Here is a 21256-nt window from a genome sequence, read left to right on the forward strand (position 1 = left end):
CAGTTTCAGACGACATAGCTAAATTCAAAATATTTGTGGAGTTAGACAAGTTTGAATGACTTAGCATTTATTATTAAGTGATTTAATAATAAAGCTATAAAGTGACTTTATATTATAATCACTTAACTTGAGGGTCAACTCATCATTAGACGGGGCCATGTTTTTAATTAAATTATCCGAGCCAGACTATTGAAATATTAAAATTAAATGCCCATTTAATGATTAAAATCGTTTTGACACCCAAAGTGAAATTAAATGAAATTACAAGCAAAATTGTAATTAAGAGGATTAGGGTACGACTTGCAAAAAAGGATATATAGCGTTGAGTTTGGAAAGAAGAGGATGGCTAATTTATTTTGACATTGTGAAATTGAAAGGGTTTGCTCTGGAGACTAGGGTTTTCAGCCACCATCGGAGGACGTAGTTGCTTCAATGTTCACCATCTGAGCTGATGAAATATTCAGTGATATTTGGTTTCAAGAAGACTTCATTCAGAGGTCTTATTTGCATCTAATTGTGCAGAATTGAAGAATAAATTCACGAGAAATTATTGCAGATTTATTGAAGAAATTTTGGTGATTAACAAGTACGGTACGGATTGCTACAGTACCGCATGAATAGTGCCGCCGTACGGACTACTACAGTACCGCGTGAACAGTAATTTTTCAAAAAAAATTAAAATTTGCAATTTGCAGATTTTTTTCAACTACTGGGACAGCAAAAATCAGGTTTTTTATCTTACATTGTAATGAATTTGTTTTCCAGGCATATTGGCCATAAAACAGAACAACATTCCCTTGATAGTCTCGTAAATTAATTCCAGCAGTAATATTATTGTTTCAATATTATTTTAAGCATAGGAGTTTATTTCAATATTGTATCATTGCTCATTATTACCAAAAAAAAACACAAAAAAATCCATAAACATTCAAAAACCAAAACAAATTCAAATCTACTGCATTCAAAAGATACAGTCAGCAGAGGAGAGCCAAGTTGGGTTCTTACACATCCCTTCAGAATGGCATAAGCATTTGGACAAGAAGTGAAGAAGGTATGAGCAAAAACACCAAATCTGCCTGTAGCTCGAGATGCACCCAATCTGCCTACTAATGAAGCTGATAGCAATGGATTCCAAAGGCCAAACCCCAAAGGAATGACGTTTAGAATGTCACAAGAGAGGATAGACGTCCCCTAATGCCAAGAACGGATCTGCAACTCACACATCAATTTCTTCTCATATTCAACATGCCGAATGAAGCCACAAAAGCTTCTTTTTATTCTTTCTCCAAGGGTCAACCCAACTCACTTGAGCAATGTGGGATAAAAGATGTGCAATGTAAAACATATTAAAATATTCACTTATGTCTCCCTTGGGTGCCCCTTTGATTTGCACACATCCCCATAAAAATAAATATTAAAGTAACACTTTAATATTTTACAATTAAATTAAATGTTACTTTAATAACACTTCAAGCATTAAAATATATTAGCAATCAGACTCCGAATAGCGCGAGTAATAGCTCGTCGGAAAGCTCTAGCCGAGGAGTATCGAATCCAATCACCAAAGCTAGCCTCTGTTGTGTCCTGCTGACTTACTAAAAATAGTAAGTATGCCTGAAACTAAGTAAATCAACTCTGTTTTAGCCTAAACTGGAAATGACTAAGCCAAAACACTCCAGGATCCCCTTAAACCCTTCGTTAGCCCTCGGGACCATGTAGAGCTAGGCTAACGCACATACACTTGGTCAACTGCTAAAGTGGGGACATCATTCAGCAAATCATTCAGAAATTGGAGTGTAACACAAGGGAATCTATCGAGACAAAGTGCGAAATCAACTTAAATAATTCTCTAGGAGCGAGAAAACAACTCCAAAAGGTCTGAAAACACCTTAGAACTTAAGATCACCGACAAGGACATTTAAAAACACGTTAACGCTCCAAAAGGGTCCACACTTAGACAAAACTAAGATCATTAAAATCTCAATTTTCACACGCTTGATCCTATAACCTCAAAAACCCTAAACGGCACTAGGCATGACCAAAACTCTGAGACTCGGGCACAAGAAACACAAAATTGTCCACTAAGCAGCCAAAACCCTAACCTAACAACGCAAAAAGCAAGAAGAGAGGGGGTCCCCGTTAGCAATAGGGCGATGTGTGAAAAGGTCACAACAGGTAGATAGAGGTAGGTAATATCATTAATTTCTACAATGTTTTGTATTTCTATAAATTGTAACCTTTACCAGTTAATATGAACTGAGTTTTTACCAGTTCATTTTCCTGAACATGGTATCAGAGCTAGAGCACGGAACCTGTTTTTCTCATAAAATCTACACATTTTTTAACGACCTAGGGTTTCTACAACTTCGCCTAGGGTTTTGACGCTCTGTTTCAAGGCGAAATTTTTTTACGATCGCAAATTCTTGATGGATTTTTCGAAACCTCAACTAGGTCACCATCAGATTTTTTTGGATCTACAAAAAAAAAATTGCCTAGGGTTTTGACCCTCTAGTTCAAGGCAAAAAAAATTTCTGGTTCCAAAATCATTGTAGGTCTTTCGAGAGCTCAACTGGGTTGTCGGATTTTTCTAGGTGCATCGTTTTCCGTGCCTCATTTTTTAAGCCCGCGGATTTGACCCTTCATTTTCAAAAAAATTATTCTGATTGCAAATTCTTTTGGTTTTTTCACAAGGACTTCTAGGTCTTCATCAAATTTTCCTAGGTTAATCGAAAATTTTACTTTGAAAACTGTGCTAGGGTTTTGAGATTATCTCCTTCGTTTCAAGTCAAAAAAAAAAAATTATTTACAAAATCTTTGTGGGTTTTTCAAGATCTGAACTGGGTTGTCATTAGATTTTTTTGAGTCTTTCGAAAAATATATGCCTCGAAAACCATGTCAAGGTTTTGGTTTCTGCCTCTGAATCCGACTTGCAGAATTTGTTTCTCAAAGCCCTCTGGTTTTCGTGTATTCGTACCTACACCAGTTCGACCTTGGGGTACGTGATGGCATTGCTGACTAACATTATGCTCGAAAGCAACCAAAAGTTCAATGGCCGCAACTACAACCACCTGGAAGCAGTGTATGTTGACGATTTTTGAGTATCGATGTCTTGATGCAGTTGTTCTAGGCACGTCTCAACGTCCAGACACTGCCGGAAAAGATCAGGACAAATGGGATGAGCAGAACCGGGAAGCCGTCATGCTCATCAAACTCTCTGTTACCGATGAGCAGCTACCTCAGGTATCGTCCGGCAAAACTGCGAAGGAAATATGGGATCATTTGAAGAGTCTTCATGAAACCTCTGACAAGAGCAAAGCGTTCTTTCTTAAGAATATGCTCTTCACGATCGTGATGGATGAGAAAACATCTCTTCAGGAGCATCTGACAAAGATCAAGGATATTTGCGAACAGCTAGAAGCTAGTGGTCAAAAAATGGAGGAAGAAGATATGATGGTCATTACTCTAAAGAGTCTCCCACATTCGTATAAGCATTTCATCGAAACACTCAATATCACTTCCACTGACGTCAATTTGAAGTTTTTCGATCTTTGTAACAAGCTTTTACAGCAAGATCGGTGGCGACAACAGTTTGGAAGCAGTACCAGTTCTCCCTCCACCGAGCAAGCGTTCTCTGCCAAATCTTCTACTAAGAATAAAGGGAAGGCTCAATCTTCTTAGCCGAAAGGCTCTAGTTCTTTTAAGGACAGCAAGAAGAAGAACGTTCAGTGCAATTATTGTCACAAGTTTGGTCACATGAAGGCCAAGTGTTGAATTCGATTGGCTCCTGAACAAAAGAAGCAGGGAGGGTCTCACCAAAAAGCAAATGTCGCTGAAAACTCTGAGTAGAAAGAATCTACTTTCTATGCTTTTATGGCCAAGAGAATAGCAGATCCAGTACACTCTTTTGCCTGGTATATTGATTCAGGAGCTTCGCGGCATTTTACTCATCGTCGAGATTGGTTCACGAAATTTGAACCATTTTTGGAATTAGTAATCTTTGGAGGAGAAGAGTACACAGTTGTTGGTAAGGGCACTGTCCAGATTCACTCACGAGGTAGAAATTTATTTTTTCTTGATGTCTACTATGTTCCAAGCATGGAACATAATCTCCTCTCCGTCAATCAGATCATGAGGCATTCTCCTCAATTAGATGTTGTCTTCAGTTCGTCCATCTGCAGCATCATTGATAGGGAGACTCGTACTACAATCGCTATGGGACTTGAAGATCATGGTTTGTATAGACTTGTTGATTCCGGGGATTCTCAGGAGCACGCTTTGGTTGCTAGGAGTTCATCCATCAAAACACTTTGGCATCAGCGTTATGGGCACTTAAACGTGCACTATCACTCTCAGTTATATCGGGAGGGTTTGGTTACTAATCTACCTAAGATCCAACCCCAAAATCATGGAGTTTGTGAAGCTTGTCAAGCTGGTAAGCAACATCGGACACCATTCTCAGATGGTGATTCTTGGCGAGCCTCCAAGGTCCTTCAATTGGTTCATGTTGATGTATGTGGGCCAATGAACACTCCATCTGTTACTGGTTGCAGGTACTTCTTGTTATTTGTTGACGATTTCAGTCGTAAAATGTGGGTGTATTTTCTGAAAAATAAATCAGATGTGTTCAGTACATTTCAGCAGTTTAAGGCCTTAGTTGAGAAGAATCCGGTTCTCAGATTGTCACTCTAAGGTCAGATAATGGGGGGGAGTTTTGTTCCAATGACTTCTCTGCATTTTGTGCTACACATGGCATTAAACGCCAACTCACCACACCATACACCCCTCAGCAGAATGGTGTCGTTGAACGTAGGAATCGCACCATTACTGAAATGGCTCGTTCTATGATAGAACATAGAAATGTTCCTAAGAAATACTGGGCTGAAGCAGTTTACACTGCAGTCTACCTTCTGAATCGGTCACCTACACATGTCGTTAAGAAGATGACTCCTGAAGAAGCCTGGTCAGGACGCAAGCCTGAAGTGGGCCATTTGAAAGTCTTTGGTTCTACGGCTCATGTATGGATTCCAAACACTAAGCGTGCTAAGCTGGATTCAAAGAGCCAAACACTTATGTTTACTGGTTACAGCGACATCCACAAGGCCTACAGGTTGATTGATGTAGAGACAGATTGTCTCATTTTTGGTCGTGATGTTGTGGTTGATGAGACTATTGGTCCATTTATGCCTTCTACTACTCCTAATCCTGGGACTCAATCTGTGAAGACTCCTGATGTTGGTGTTCGTCTTCCTCTTGGTTCCCATGATGGGAGGGCTTAAGAGTATTCTGACTCTGAAGATGAGGAATCTACTAATCCAACACCACCTGATTTTTCACAGGATTTGCATCCAGATGACTTTGTTCCAGCAACTCTAGGGGATGTTGTTCCTCCAATGCCAGATGTTGGTACTTCTACCCTCAGGCCTAAACGGTGGACCAAGACAATAGGAGATCTTCCTGATGATGAGCTTCTTGAGGATAGATCAATTAGTCGCAAGAGAAAGGAGCAGAATACAATCAGCTTTGCACTTATGGCCAACATCCACAGCGTCCATGAGCCCCAAACATATTCCGAGGCTAAAGGCATTCCTGAGTGGGAAAAGACTATGGAGACCGAATACCATAGTCTTTTGAAGAATCACACTTGGGTTCTTTCTGATTTGCCTCCTGGAAAGAAACCTATCAACTGTAAATGGGTTTACAAAGTCAAGTATCATGCAGATGGTACTTTGGATAAGTACAAGGCCAAATTGGTTGCTCGAGGTTTTACACAGCGGGAGGGCATTGACTACGAGGAGACTTTTGCTCCTACTGCCAAGATGAGTACAATTCATCTTCTTCTCGCCATTGCAGCTCAGTTTGGATGGAAACTTCACCAAATGGATGTTAAGAGTGCATTACTCAACAGTGAGTTGCAGGAAGAAGTTTATATGACTCAACCCCCTGGCTTCAAGGTTCCTGGTAAGGAACATCAGGTTTGCAGATTGGTAAAAGCCCTCTATGGCCTGAAGCAAGCCCCTCGGGGTTGGTACTTCAAGATTGATCAGTATTTAGTTGAACATGGTTTTCAGCGCAGTCCCTCTGACACTAATCTGTACGTCAAACTTTCTGGTGATGAGATCCTTTTTCTTGTTGTCTACGTGGATGATTTGATCATTACTAGAAATTCAGCACATTTGATTGCCGCAATCAAACAGGACTTGTGCCAAGCTTTTGACATGACAAATTTGGGGCTTCTCCATTATTGCTTAGGTGTCGAAGTGTGGCAGACTGATGACAATATCTTTATTTCACAGTCCAAGTATGCCCACAGTTTGCTGGATAAGTTTCGAATGCAAGATTGTAAACCTCTTTTCCACACCTATGGAGAAAGGGTTGAAGTTATCAGCCAAGTCTGATTCACCTGTAGTAGATGAAACCGAATTCAGGCAACTGGTAGGCAGCCTCATCTACCTCACTACCACTAAACCTAAAATCTGTTTTGTCGTCAGCTACATCTCCCGCTTCATGACAGCCCCAAAAGTTGATCATTAGATTGCAGCGAAGCGAGTACTGCGATATGTTAAAGGCACTTCAAACTATGGCATTCTGTATGGCAGGTCCAACGATCCAAAGCTGATTGGTTATACTGACTCAGATTGGGTAGGATCAATGGAGGACAGAAAATCCACTTCTGGGTACATATTTAGTTTGGGTACTGGTGCCGTCACTTGGAGCAGCAAGAAGCAACAGGTCGTGGCTCTTTCCTCGACCGAAGCCGAATACCGGGGAACAGTCAAGGCCACATGTGAGGCAGTTTGGCTCCGAAGGATGCTCTCTGACATGCAGATGCCACAGACAGGTCCTTCTCCCTTGTATACTGCTAATCAAGGGGTGCTCAAACTGGCCAAAAATCCAGTCTTCCATGCACGTACCAAGCATGTTGAACTTCATTGTCACTACATCCGCAAGTTGGTAGAAGACGGATCAGTTCAATAGCAGTATGTTCTGACAACGGATCAGACTGCAAATATTCTCACCAAATCTCTGAGTCCAGATAAATTTGTAAAATTCAGGGGGCAACTTGGTGTTTTTGATAGATTGACCATTAAGGGAGGGTGTTAGAATAATAATTTCTTATATTGTTAATCGTCAACTTAGGTTGTTAGATTTCATTAATGTATCTACAGTATTAGGTAGATAGAGGTAGGTAATATCATTAATTTCTACAGTGTTTTGTATTTCTATAAATTGTAATCTTTACCAATTAATATGAACTAAGTTTTTACCAGTTCATTTTCCTGAACATAAAAAGATATAATTTTTACCTCCTTATATTCACCAATTTATATGATGCATGTATATGAAGCAACGTGAGCATACCCAACACCAATAATAAAAAATTCACCAAAGAATAAGGCAAGGCGAGTATATATCACGCCACAAGCATCAATGCCAAAACAAGGAAATCACGAAGACTGCTGTGTCAGAAGTATCAGAGTACACTACACTGAAAAAATAAAAACCCGGTGACACATTTTTCAGTCAATAAACTTCATCCTATGTTTGCTGAAGAATATCCTTTTTTAAGCCCCTAAACTAATTTCTGATAAATGCATCATTTCTGTTAATAAGCTGCAAAAAACGTTATAAGTCAGAAATTTAAATGAGCCCAACCTTTATTTAGCATTCATTGCATAGGAAGAATTAAGCCACAACTATACCACATACTGACTGAACTTTTAGACTGCCTGATTCAACATTAAAATCAGACCATTGCATTAATAAATATTCCACGGATTATGTGTCACTCAAGAGTAGACAAGCAGGCAGGTGATGTGGACAAGTAGCCAGCTCAAGCTAACACCCAAGTAACTCAAACACACAGCCAAGTAGCTCAACCAAGTAACCAAGTAGCTCAACCACGCAACCAAGCAGCTCAAGCAGACAAATAGGCAGCTCATTCCAATTCTCTATTACTTTGAGTAATCCTCTAAAATTTACACAACCCTGATCATTGACTTTTGACATCAATGATAAAATATCCAACAATCGCTACATATACCCCCTCTATTGACAATTTATTAACACCATTTATTGTTTGAGCAAAATGGATGTCGCATCGAAACTGCTAAATACCTATCCAAAGAAAATCGCATATAGAATACTGATGAACCATCTTTTCATGCAAGAAACAATTATTCTGCTGCTTACAAAGGGCTGTTAAGAGATGGATCTGTTGTAGACTTGTCACTCTGAAAATTATCAATAAAATCACTTGGAACACAGAGGAATTGGACCTCCAAAATGATCTTAAGTCCCTTTTGAAACTTAGTCATGCAAATTAGCAATATTAAGAGGTTTTTGCTCCTCCAAAGGTAGGGTTGAGCACTTTCCACTTTCAAGTTCACCATTTTGCAGTCATTGGTAATTTGTTACAGTTTTTTGGATGCAAGCAAAATAAAACATCTTAATTGATCTGTGAGGGTAAGGATTGCACATGGTAATGCCAAAGGTATTGAGTATCCACATGAAAGCATAAGCAAAGTTGTTGTGCATCAAAACATCTCAGCTAAGAAAGATTCCTCCTTAGCTATACATAAATCCTCTTCTTCCAGATTGTGTGACATAGTATACTCAATTCTCAGAGCTTCTGCAGGCATGTGATATTTGTCTCCAAATTACACAACTGTAGGCTGCAGCCAGATTTTACAATTGTACATTTTCAAGATCTTTTCAAGGAGCCAACTGCTTCAAAGTACTCATGCCACCTAAATGAGTGTCAAATTTTAGACACAATTTAATATTATATTAAAAAAATACATTTTCATAAAGTATGTATTAATGTGCTGAAAAGTACATACATATGAGAATTTTGTACTTCATTTCTTTTAATTTTTTATAAAGCTCGAGATAGGAACGTAAAAACTGAAAATAAGAAGTTGAGCAGTCATTAAAAAGATGAAGAGTTGCTACACATTTATTATGATATTGTAAAAAAACTGTATTGTAGAAGGGACCTTCTGCAGTTTTGCACAATATTATGTAGGGAATGGAACGAAGAATAAGAACATTTTCAAAACTTTGCATTTATTTTTTTCCTTGTGATTTTGTATTATTCTGAAGTTTGATGCAAGATCTATCCTTTGGTTGTGCATCCATGTGAATGCAAAATGGTAAAATTGCTATTCACATGCTGATGCATGTGGTGGAGTTAAACTGTGATTTTCTACTTAATTTTACACACACACTCTTCTTTTCCCACTTTCTTGAGTTGCCTTAATGGTCCTCTAATTTTACTTAATCTAGGTTTTCTCAGTTTTCTTTTTCTTTTTTGTTTCCTTTCCAATTAAAAGTACATAAAACACAAAACCCCCATCATACAAGGGAAATCACCCATCACACAATGATATCTCCTGCCATTACGAGTTCATGTCGCTGCCCATTGGTTGAGTCAAAGAAATTTTACACCAACCAATTCACTCGCTAATTGTGAAAGAGAAGGGAGGATTCAAGATATTTAGAAATTAGAAGCCAAAAAGCTCAAGTTTTTTTGCATCCCATTTGCAGATCACATGGGCAAGTTTAACCGATGGGCTTGCCAAGTAACCACAATTACTTGACACAAGTTTCATCATAAAAATTGTCAAAAACTCATGCATGAGTAAGTCAACAAGCTTCTTGGCTCTATAACTGACTCACAAGTACTTGCAAGTTGTTTGAGTAATCTGTGATCTTTTGATCTAAACCTTTCAACAATTTTTTGTCATTTCTTGGTTGGTCCACCACCTTTGGTGAATGTCTAATGATATCATAGTAATCATACAACTCAATAAAATTGGAATGGGAATATATCTGGTCCTGATGTTTTGCTTGCCTCTCAAGAAAACTACTTTCCTTAGATCATTGTTAGCAAGAAATCTGAGGGCTACAGACTATAGTTTTTTACACACAAGATTTCTGATGTTGTAGTCTTCTCAATCCTATTGAGGCAACAAGGAAAGGTATTCTGGATCCTATCTTGGTTGTAAATCAGAATAAAATATCATATACACATAATAGACCAGAAATCAGAATTGTTTGTATTCATGTATCAGCATATATTCATTTACATTACATTCTTTATATCTCCTTTATATCTCTTTTCTCTATATCTTATCTATTCTGGTGAATAGATCTTTCTATATACTTATATCCATAGTTGAACTACTCGTGACTCAGCTCGACTCGCCAAGCCCCTGGGAAAAAAACTCGGCGAAAACTCGGGAAAAACTCAGCAACTTAAAAACATGCTTAAACTTAGTAAAAAATGCATTTTTTTGCAAAATTTAATGAAAAGATGCATCCAATGAGTCAATAAATGATAACACAAAAGAAACAAGCTGATTCTAGATATATTTAAATGCAAAGTGTCTACAAAATCGCATCCTCATGAGGAATGCTGATGGCTGGAAGCCTGGAAGCAAAATAGTAAATTACTAAATAGTTTTTGTAAAAACAAAAGTAAATAAATCATTACAAATTACAATTACAACTTCCTCTTCCCAGCTCTAGCAAAAACATGGGGAGAGGTAGAACTAGAGGGTCTAGACTGTCTCGTCGTATAAGTCTACTGTGGGACTGGGCGTGACTGTGCCTCCTCGCTCAGTATAGTTGATTGAGACTCATCCTCCATCCTGGATAAAGCTATGTCTCCACCTGCCTCTGGCACTGGCAATGAATCCTCATCCTCATCCTCGTCCTCATCCTCATCCTCATCCTCCTCAATGTCATCCAGCCTGAAACCAAATCCACCTCCCTCCTCCATAGCTTGCCTCTCCAAATCAGTGATGTCAGTGTCGGAAAACAATGGAGGCTGCTCCTGTGATGTCCAATCACTGTAAGGATCTATATCATCCAAGTCAATTGGACCACCTTGTAGTTCCTCTACCTTCTTTACGCGCAATCGAAAATTATATTGCACGTAGACAAGGTCATTGAGCCGTTTCTGTGCTAACTTGCTCCTCTTCTTCGTGTGGATTGCTTCAAACAAGCTCCAATTGTGCTCACAATTGGATGAACTGCAAGGTTGACATAAGACTCTGAGGGCAAATTTCTTGAGATGTGGGGTGTTTCCACCCCAACTTTGCCACCAAGCATCTGCAAAATAAATAAAATGGAAAAGTTAAAAAGCAAAGAGAAAAGAGAAAACATAATTTATCAATCATTTTAGTCTTTAGATCCCAAAATCCAAATGGCAAATGTTATACATGGGGTTTGAGTGGTTCTTCCTCTCCTAGCCAACTCTGAAGAGAATAGCTTACCCCTTCCTCCCTCATAATTTTGGAGCTCACTCACAATGAGGTCTCTCTCCTCAACATCAGGTACCATCCTCTCAATGCATGTACTGAGGCCCTCCATGACTTCTCCATTCGAATCTGAGTAAGAACCTGTTGATGTGTTTTTTGTACACGACCAAACACAAAATAAAATACCTAAAAGGTACCTTATCCTCTCTTGAGCAAAGTTCCTGACTGCTGAAAATCTTGCCGAAGGATCAGTCAGAGTAACTCCAAGGTTCTGTTATGTAGGATCTCTACGTGTGGATAAGCTCTTCGCGGTATGATGTGATTTGCTGGAATCACAAGGGGACTTACACTCAATTACCTAAACGTCCAATTTGTTGGAATCACAAGTCCTATTCACTAACTGGAAGACAAACAAATGGCAAAAGATGCAAGGTTCAGGAAGTCTACTCTACTACCTAGAATGCGAGAAGATGGATGAATGACTAGGTGGAGTCCTACTGGGCTGGGTCTTACCATTAGGCTTGAACAATTCAACACCAGCTCAATGCAATCTTCTAAGGGGTGCTTCCAATATGTTCAAATCATACACCATCAGACACTGATCACCATTCAAGATAATGCATGAATGATAGACGTGTAACGACTTAAGATTAAGCTCATTTTATTCCAGTTGACCACGCAAGGCGCACTTACCATCAGCAAGAGGCTAGTGGTTTGGATTAGACGGATTCCACACAGGTGCATTCAACAATTTTCTTCATTCAATCTAATCATCTACCATCTAGGATTGAAGATTCAACAAGAAACCATGCATATTGCAAGAAACGACACACTGCACCATAACTTCAATGAAAATGGAGTTTATTTACAATCAATGGCAACAATTTCTTGCCTTGTCCTCCTATTCTACTCTAACTGCTATTCTATTTGCTATTAATCATTAGCTATTCTAACCTCTATGAACTAACTATTCACCTTCTAACTATTAATGACTAACTATTAGCCTTTACAAATGAAGAGCCAGGGCTTATATAGTGCCCTCAATACAATTCAATGGCTTAGATCAATTTGAGATCAATGGCCAAGATTTTACAATGAAACCCTAATTAGGGTTTGTTACAACAAACTTAATTATGACCAATGAAATAATTGCATTATTTGGACACATGTCTTCTCTGGAATATTCGACCAATGGATAGCCGGGGTAGGTACATCGAAGTTAGTGCCATCTTTGATGAGTCAGGTACATTGAATCTGGACATGCTGAAGTGGACCAACCCGACTGGAGGAGTGATGACTGGGATGCCACCTTGTCTTTCCTTCAAATGTTGGACTAGAAGAGGTCGTTCTTGATGAGGCTGGGCTGGAGAAGGTCGTCCTTGTTGATGCCGGACTGGAGAAGGTCGTCCTTGATGATGCCGGACTGGAGAAGGTCGTCCTTGTTGATGTCTGCTCTTCTTTCCTCTGTAAAACAAATCAAGAGAAGATTAAGGACACATAATAAATTCATTTCAACATAGCATTTCCTACCTTAAATCATCAACAAGAAGATATCAAAATGAAGTTTGCTTAAGATTCTTTCCAAGGACAGGCTTCATAAGAATTTCGCCCTAGACCCTTTGGAAGGGTCAGGAGCGAATTTTCTTGGTTAGGCCTCAATTACTCCATTTTTTTTTTACTTCAAAATCCTCCAGAAGGTGAGCATATGCTTGTTTTAGTCCAACAAAGTCTAGGGATCCATCCTTTTAGTTTCTCACATGGGCAAATTAGGTGATAATGGGAATTTCGCCCTGGACCCTTTGGAAGGGTCAGGAGCGAAATTCCTTCTTTAGGCTTTATTTTACACTTCCTCCACTTCAATTCATCTTGCAAGGCTTAAATAAACCTCTCTCCAGCCTTTTCATGCCTTAGGAATCAAAATCTTGTCTTGACACGAAGAGGAAATAGTGACTTTGATGAATTTCGCTCTGGACCCTTTGGAAGGGTCAGGAGCGAAATTCACCTTTTGCTTGCCTATTCACATTAAATTTCACTTTCTTCACTTCACTTCATTTGAACTCCCCATATTGAATCCACTTCCCAACTTGGCAACATTGGTTTGATCTTCACAAGGCCTAAAAAGTCAAATTCGCTCAAAAACCTAGCCAAGGACAGGACCTATCCAGAATTTCGCTCTGGACCCTTTGGAAGGGTCAGGAGCGAAATTCCAATTTTAGCTCAAAATTCACACTTTTGATGGTCAAACATCTTTCCAAGGCGTTCCAAATAGTTTTTCGCACCCTAGTCCAGGCCTGACTTAGCACAAAATTTGGAGAAAAGGATGGTTTAAGTGTTTTTCGCTTTGGACCCTTTGGAAGGGTCAGGAGCGAATTTCTTCCTCTAGCCCAAAATCATCATTTTTTGGAGACCAAAATCCATTCAAGGGCAATCTCAAAGGCTTCTATCATCTTTGTCCAGGCCTGGCTTGGTCTAAATGTGAAAGGAATAGGTGGATTTTAGAATTTCGCTCTGGACCCTTTGGAAGGGTCAGGAGCGAAATTCTTGATTTGGCTCAATTCCTTCAATTTCAATGTTTCCTAGCAACTTGAAGTTACTCCTAAAGACTTCTTCCATCCCAATTCACTTTATTTTGCAATTGTCTTGTCACAAAATTTGGAAAAAAGGTGGTTTTGGTGAATTTCGCCCTGGACCCTCTAGAAGGGTCAGGAGCGAATTTCTTAATTTAGGCTTATTCCTCCATCATTTCAAGCTGAATTCACCTCAAAAGGCTAGAAAACACTTCTCCTCTCACATCCAACCCAAGTTTGATTTGATTTTGCAAGGGAAAATAGGTGGTTGAAGAATTTTCGCCCTGGACCCTTTGGAAGGGTCAGGAGCGATTTTCATCATTTGGCTCAATTCCTTCAATCTTGATAATCATTGGCAATTTGGAGTCATTCCTAAGGCCTTCTTTAATCATGATCCACACTAGACTTGGCATGAAACTAAGGGAAAAGATAGGTTTTGCACAATTTCGCCCTGGACCCTTTGGAAGGGTCAGGAGCGAATTTCCCTTTCTAGACCAAAATCATCATTCTTTCAATCTCAATCTTCTTTGCAAGGTAAAATCTCCTCTCTCTTCGCCCTAGGAACAAGGTCTAAGCTCAAGCAAAGTTAAAAAATATAGGCTTGTAAGGAATTTCGCTCTGGACCCTTTGGAAGGGTCAGGAGCGAAATTTCATTCCTTGGCTAAAACACTCATTCCTTAACTCTTTCAAATGCCCTTAAAGATTTCAACATGCCTTGGACATCAAAATTGGGTCAAACAAGGAAGGAAATGCATCTTAAGTAGATTTTCGCTCTAGACCCTTTGGAAGGGTCAGGAGCGAAAATCTCATTCTACGCTTGATATTTCATCTTTTATTGCTTTCCATCATTTCTCAAGGCAAGAATATGTTTATCCCTCCTCCATCATGCCTTGGACACTAAGAACTTGGCCTAACAAGGAAGACAATGAGGTCCATGAAGATTTTCGCTCTTGACCCTTTGGAAGGGTCAGGAGCGAAAATCATGTTTTGAGCTTGATTTTTCATTTCTCCAACGCTTTCAAACATTTCAAAAGTCCAAACATGTCCACACTTCCCTTCAAGATGCCTTGCAACTCAAAATTTGGTCAAACTAGGGAGGAAATGAGCCTTAGGAGGATTTTCACTCTGGACCCTTTGGAAGGGTCAGGAGCGAAAATCTCATTCTAGGCTAGATTACTCACTTTTCAAACTCCAAACCACTTCAAGAAGCAAACTTAGATCATTTTCCACCTAAGGAAGAAGGTTTCAAGGTCAAACAAGGTAGCAAATGAAGTTTATGATGAATTTCGCTCTGGACCCTTTGGAAGGGTCAGGAGCGAAATTCTCCTTTAGGCCAAAATCTTGTTCTTCAAAATCAATCAAACTCTCTCGCAAGGCAAAAACATACCCATTCATCTCCCATCAAGCCAACGCCTAGCCAAAATAAGGAAGAAAACAAGAGTTATAAGGATTTTCACTCTGGACCCTTTGGAAGGGTCAAGAGAGAAAATCACCTCCCAGGCTAGAATCCATCATCCCAAGGTCTAAAATCTCCTCTCCAAGGCAAAGTTGCATCAAACCTTCTCAATTATGACTCAAAAGTCTACAAACTTGGTCAAGCTAAGGAGAAAAATAGAGGAAATATGAATTTTGCTCTGGACCCTTTGGAAGGGTCAGGAGCGAAATTCACCTTAGGCCATGATCTTGACTTCATTTTTTCGCATTTCTTCATTCAAACAAGTGCTTTTGCCTTCATTCAAGCCTAGGAATGCATTAGTTCTAGGTTTTGGTCAAAGTAGAATGTCCTATGGAGAATTTCGCTCTGGACCCTTTGGAAGGGTCAGGAGCGAAATTCGCTTTGGATCCTTTGGAAGGGTCAGGAGTGAAATTTGACATTTTGGACTCTTCGTCAAGATCATTTTATGGAATATAACATTTAAGTATAAGTCTTCTTTCTTATACTTTAAGTTATATTCCATATATACTTTCAGGATGTTTGAGAGTGGTTTCGGACCTCCAAGAGTTATATTGCAAAATCTAGTTTTTGGAGGATTCTTCAGTTTTCCAGACTCGGTCAAATTTCAGGATGGGGACATTCCAGACTTAGCCAAATTTCAGGATCAGGACATTCCAGACTTAGCCAAATTTCAGGGCATTTGAAGACTCAGTCAAATTTCAGGATCAAGACATTCCAGACTTAGTCAAATTTCAGGATCCGGACATTCCAGACTTAGCCAAATTTCAAGATCAGGACATTCCAGACTTAGCCAAATTTCAGGATCGGGACATTCCAGACTTAGCCAAATTTCAGGATCAGGACATTCCAGACTTAGCCAAATTTCAGGGCATTTGAAGATCAGGACGACATTCCAGACTTCATCACTCACCAACTCAACCTAGCTCGGACCTTCAAGAATGATACCCACTCACAAAGCAAGACACAATTAGCAACAAGAACAAAACCAGGCCCTAAGGAAGACTCTCAAAGAAATCCTAACCTGGAGCACCTGCTGACTCCCCTGGCTCAAGCAAAGCCTACCATCCTATTGATCCCCTCGACAACACTCATCCTGGAAAGGCTAACAGACAAAACCCTAAAAGACCTAGAAAACAAACCCTAGAAAGCAAAAAGCAGGGGTCCCCATTTGCAATGGGGCGATGTGTGAATACATCACAACATCTAGCGCCACCTTGAATAAATGTTCCTGAACATTTCAGAGATAAAGACTCAACTGACACTTAGAACCTCCGGAAAATTCAACCCAACTTATCAAGAGACTAGAAAATGCACTCAAAGTAGAAGGAAAATCTTTAACTAGATCTAGACACTTAGTCTTTGATTACCCAGGTGTGTGCAAGTGTACTCATTCCTCTTGACAAGACAATTATGACCTTCAGGTTCCCCTGTGATTAGCTACGTAGTTTATCTGAACCTCAAAAGCATCCTGGATAGAGCCTCGCTGCCAGTCAGACGTCTACAGTCCCGACGACGTTATCGTCGCAAGCTCACGAACATTGCTCCATTGCCAGTCGGGCGTCCATAGCCCCGATGAAGTTACTCATATGTTCCCTTTAGCCAATTTTGATATTTCATTTCATTTCATTTTTTCTAGATTTTTTTTCTTTCATTTCTCATTTTTTCCTTTTGATATTGCTTTTTCATTCCGTCAATTCCTTTGGCTCGTAAGCAGTGAAGCTTACTAGGGTTTGAGGATTGCAGTGGCGTTGAAGCCAGATTTTAGATTTTTCACCAATCACAGCTTAGCCTAAAAACCATAATGACTCGGAATCTATTAATTTGTGAAGATATAGTAATCAACCGATGTCGGCATCAAGATACAGAAAATGATTCCCCTCTAAGTCAAATACAGGTCCTGATCAGATGATAAAGCTGGAGAGGAACAACCTCGGATTCCGAGCACTTCATGAATAGATATCTAAGAAATGAGTAACATAAGATCCAGGATGTAGCCAGTGTGCGAGAAACAACACAAACGCCTTTCTCACAAGATGGAGGCTCCCACTCAAGACACCTAAACTAAAGCAAATGACCGACGGACTGACCCAAGGCAAACTAAGCTAAAGCGCACACCAAAAGCAAACTAAACTAAAACAAACGACAGGCTACCCGAGCCACTTGAGAATCATGAGTCAAATGACTCAAGGCAAATTAAGAACAAGGCTCAAAAGACCTCTAACTAAAGACACGAAAAGAAAACCTACTCCAAACCTATATACAAGACCCCCAGACTCAACACGACTCAAAGAAGCAAAATATATACATGACTTCACATGATTTCTCAGGTTGTGCAACAAGAGCATGGCAAACGTGATGGTTCTCAACCGAGCAAATTCATCCTTAAATACAGAAAGGCAAACTCTTACCATGCATATCTCATACTCAGGCAAATTTTCACTCAAAATGATCAACTGGGGTAATTCATTAGGGCCATGATCAATCCAGATGCAAGTTGTTTTCCCAAAATCCCCGTAATCAAAATCATAATAACTTTCAAGGCTAGGATTAAGGAAAGAGACAACCTGACACATTTCTGGCTCAGACGGAACTGTATTGTCGGAAGAGAGGTCACCAGCTACTTCAGAAGGTCGCCATTGATGATGAACTATTCCACGAGCATCCACAACATGTTGATCTTGATTAGGAAGTTCTTCTTGAAACAAGCTCAGCGCCCCTTTGAATAACTCAAGATTCTCTATTTTCACTGAGATATCTTGCATAAACCAAGCATCTTCATGAAATTTTGTTAGCATATCTTCAAAAACCAAGCACTCCATGATGGATTGAGCCTCAAACATTTCCTCTAGTTGATCAAAGATAATCTCAGGTGATGTCTCATCTTCAAGCATAGTCTCAGGAGGTCGGAGCTGATGATGGATCATATCAGTCACAGCAACTTGCCTATCTTGAAAAAAATTGGGGAGTGATTCCACTTGTGTTTCCTCTACAAGATCTTTCAATGCTTCCTCAAATAACATAATGGTGATGAAATCTTCAAGCGCCCCTTTGAATTGTTCTTCATACCTGGGCTCACTTATGATGATTTGTATCTCTTTGTTCAACATCTCAACTTGATTGTCTTCTTCAATGAGGCCATTTGAAACCTCCTGCGGTTCAATCTCAAGGATCTCCTTTTGTAGCATAAACAAGAATTCTTCAAGGAATGAGTCATCTTCTCCTTTAATTGCTTGTTCAACTCCTGGATCTTCCTTTATCACTGCTTGAGTATTCTCAACTGATTCTTCAACTTTTGTTCATCAAGTGCATTTGTATCGTCAACGTACAACTGATCCTTCTCACAATCAAATGCTGGAGCAATGTCCTGTTCATAGGTCCTCCTGAATTCAACTGCGAGATGTGCACCCCAAGATCTGTTAATAATGCATTCTTCCTCGGACAAAGTTGGCATTCCAAACTGGTTTCTGACTTGATTGATAGCCATTTCACATACTGAGCAAGTAAATTCAGAGTGAGGTGAGTTGTGAATTCTACACCACAATGGTAGCAATATGTTTTCTAAACGCATTTCACCATTCAAAATGAGCCGACTCTCAATCATCCACAAGAAGCTTAGAAGAGGATCCTTGATCTCTAGGACACTGAAGCTGCCTTCTTCTGTTTCTGGCCTGGGGACATCCCAAAAGAAGATTTTTCCCTACGCTACCGATTCCATCCTTGATAAGTACTTCAAGCAATGCATTTCATCATGCTCCTCTGTCTCGTGAACTCGACACTGCCCTGGTCTTGCAAACTCAAATAATCTGCGTGGATAAAGTTGTGTATCTAATCTCCACCAAAGTTCAGGGAAATCAACTTGTTGCTCATCGTGAAACTGTTGTTGCTCCATGAGAAATCTTTACTTTTTTATTTTTTGATTTTTTTACTTTTTTTGGATTTTCTATTTTTCACTTTTTTTTTTTTTGGATTTTTTGGTTTTTCACTTTTTTTTTGGATTTTCTCGAATAAAAAGAGATCTAGAATATCTCAGATTCAACTTGAAGCTCAATTGGTTCCAGCTTGCTTCCTTCTTTCATAAGTCCAACTGACGACCTAGCGATCACCTTCCTTCTCTGTATCACTTTCGTCGAGTGTTTGAGAAAAGGCTTTCCATTGATCTTCCTTGGATTCAAGAGTTCGCATTCGCTTACCTTTCTTCTGCTTCAATTCTGTCGAGCGTGGAGGAGGATAAAAAAGCTCTGGATATCTTTTCTAAATATGACTTGATGAGTTCCACTGATCATGGTTTGGCAATGATCAGCCCTCCTTCTAGCACCAATTTTGTTGATGTGTTTTTTGTACACGACCAAACACATAATAAAATACCTAAAAGGTACCTTATCCACACGTAGAGATCCTACGTAACAGAACCTTGGAGTTACTCTGACTGATCCTTCGGCAAGATATTCAGCAGTCAGAAACTTTGCTCAAGAGAGGATAAGGTACCTTTTAGGTATTTTATTCTGTGTTTGGTCGTGTACAAAAAACACATCAACAGAACCCCCAAACCTAAAACGAGGGTTGAGGAAGTACCCTGCTGCATGAATGGGTTGGTGGAGCTGATTGTTCCACCTCCTATCAACAATTTCCCAAATGGGATCAAATTTGAGCCTATCCCCCTTGTAGTAATTTTTGATAGACTCCTTGGCCCTATCCATGGCCTCATAAAGATATCCCATTGGGGTTTTATCCCCATCCACCAAGCGAAGAACTCGAACCAAGGGCTCTGACACCTACAATTGAAAAATACAAATTACAAAAAGATTAAAATTTAAATAATGAAGTTACAAATTAGTAATGAGAAACTTGAATCAAGAATAACTAAAACTTAAAAATTAAAGTTTTAAAGTAACAACCTTCACAATCTCTGCAGCCCTTTGTGCAAATTGGCTGTCGAAGACTATGCATGCGACAGCCTCTCCTTCAGACTTCCTTGAATAAGGTGAGTTAAGCCATTCTCCACTCACAAACATTTGTTTCAAAGAAGTCAATGCAGCAAGAAGGCTTTGCAACGTCAAGAAAATCGTTGCAAACCTTGTGACACCAGCTCTCACCAAATCTTTCCCTTGGGTGTGTTGTCTCATCAAATGTAGGACCCAAGGGTGATTGTAAATATATTTGGTGATCCTCCTTGCATCTTCCACAACTGGAGTCACCCACTCAAGTTTTCCTATGTCCTCCAAGAGAAGGTCAAGGACATGTGTTGCACAAGGTGTCCAAAAAAGAGTGGGGTGCCTCTCTTGGAGGATTCTTCCTGCAAAAGAATAATTTATTCTTAAGAAATATGCAACCAAGTAAAACAAAGCCACAACAAATGAAAATATTGCTAATGCCTAAAGGTGATAATTTAAAAGGATTCTGCCTGCTGACACATATGCTGCTGCATTATCTATGATGATTTGCACCACATTCTCTACCCCCACCTCCATGACGACATGCTCCAACATTCCAGCCAATGTTTCTGCATTTTTCACCTTGTTGGAGGCATCAACAGATTTCAAGAATACTACATTCTCCTTGCAAGCAACCAAAAAATTGATGATGGTGTGGTTCTTGCCATCTGTCCACCCATCAGAAAGAATGGTGCAACCATAATTTGCCCATTCAATTTTTTGATCCTCCATCACTTTTCTTGCCCTACCAACTACCATTGTGAGCAACCTGTAAGTGCAAAGTGAAATTAGGTCTTACTACACAATTTTGATTTAATAAACAAGAAATCTAAAAAATAATTAAAAATGAAATCAAGTGGACTATGTAGTAATTTACTAACCTCCCACTCAAATCCTTGCGAGAAGGGGCCTTGTACCCCTTTCCTGAAACTGTCATAGCAGTCACCAAATTCAGCCAATAAGCATTCTCCACCACATTGAATGCAATGTTGTTGAAGTACCAAAAATCAGGTACTGCAATGTCAGTTTTCTCATGTA

General features: G+C 39.5%; 2 protein-coding genes across 4 annotated transcripts in view; both read right to left on the minus strand.

Annotated features, from left to right (window-relative positions):
* The window catches only part of LOC131076670 (uncharacterized), an 84269-nt gene that overhangs the window by 55685 nt on the left and 7328 nt on the right, over window positions 1–21256 (minus strand). The window lies entirely within an intron of this gene.
* LOC131875532 (uncharacterized) lies at window positions 16219–20574 on the minus strand. 2 transcript variants are annotated; one of them, XM_059220122.1, is made up of 2 exons: window positions 20183–20574; window positions 16219–20059 (listed from the first exon to the last, which is right to left on the minus strand). In XM_059220122.1, exon 2 carries the CDS (start codon window positions 18470–18472, stop codon window positions 17471–17473), a length of 1002 nt encoding a protein of 333 aa, XP_059076105.1. In that variant the 5' UTR covers window positions 18473–20059; window positions 20183–20574; the 3' UTR covers window positions 16219–17470. Both variants share the same exon structure in this region, with proteins under 2 accessions (XP_059076105.1, XP_059076106.1).

The sequence above is a fragment of the Cryptomeria japonica genome, chromosome 4 (genome assembly GCF_030272615.1).
Source record: "Cryptomeria japonica chromosome 4, Sugi_1.0, whole genome shotgun sequence".
NCBI lineage: Eukaryota > Viridiplantae > Streptophyta > Pinopsida > Cupressales > Cupressaceae > Cryptomeria > Cryptomeria japonica.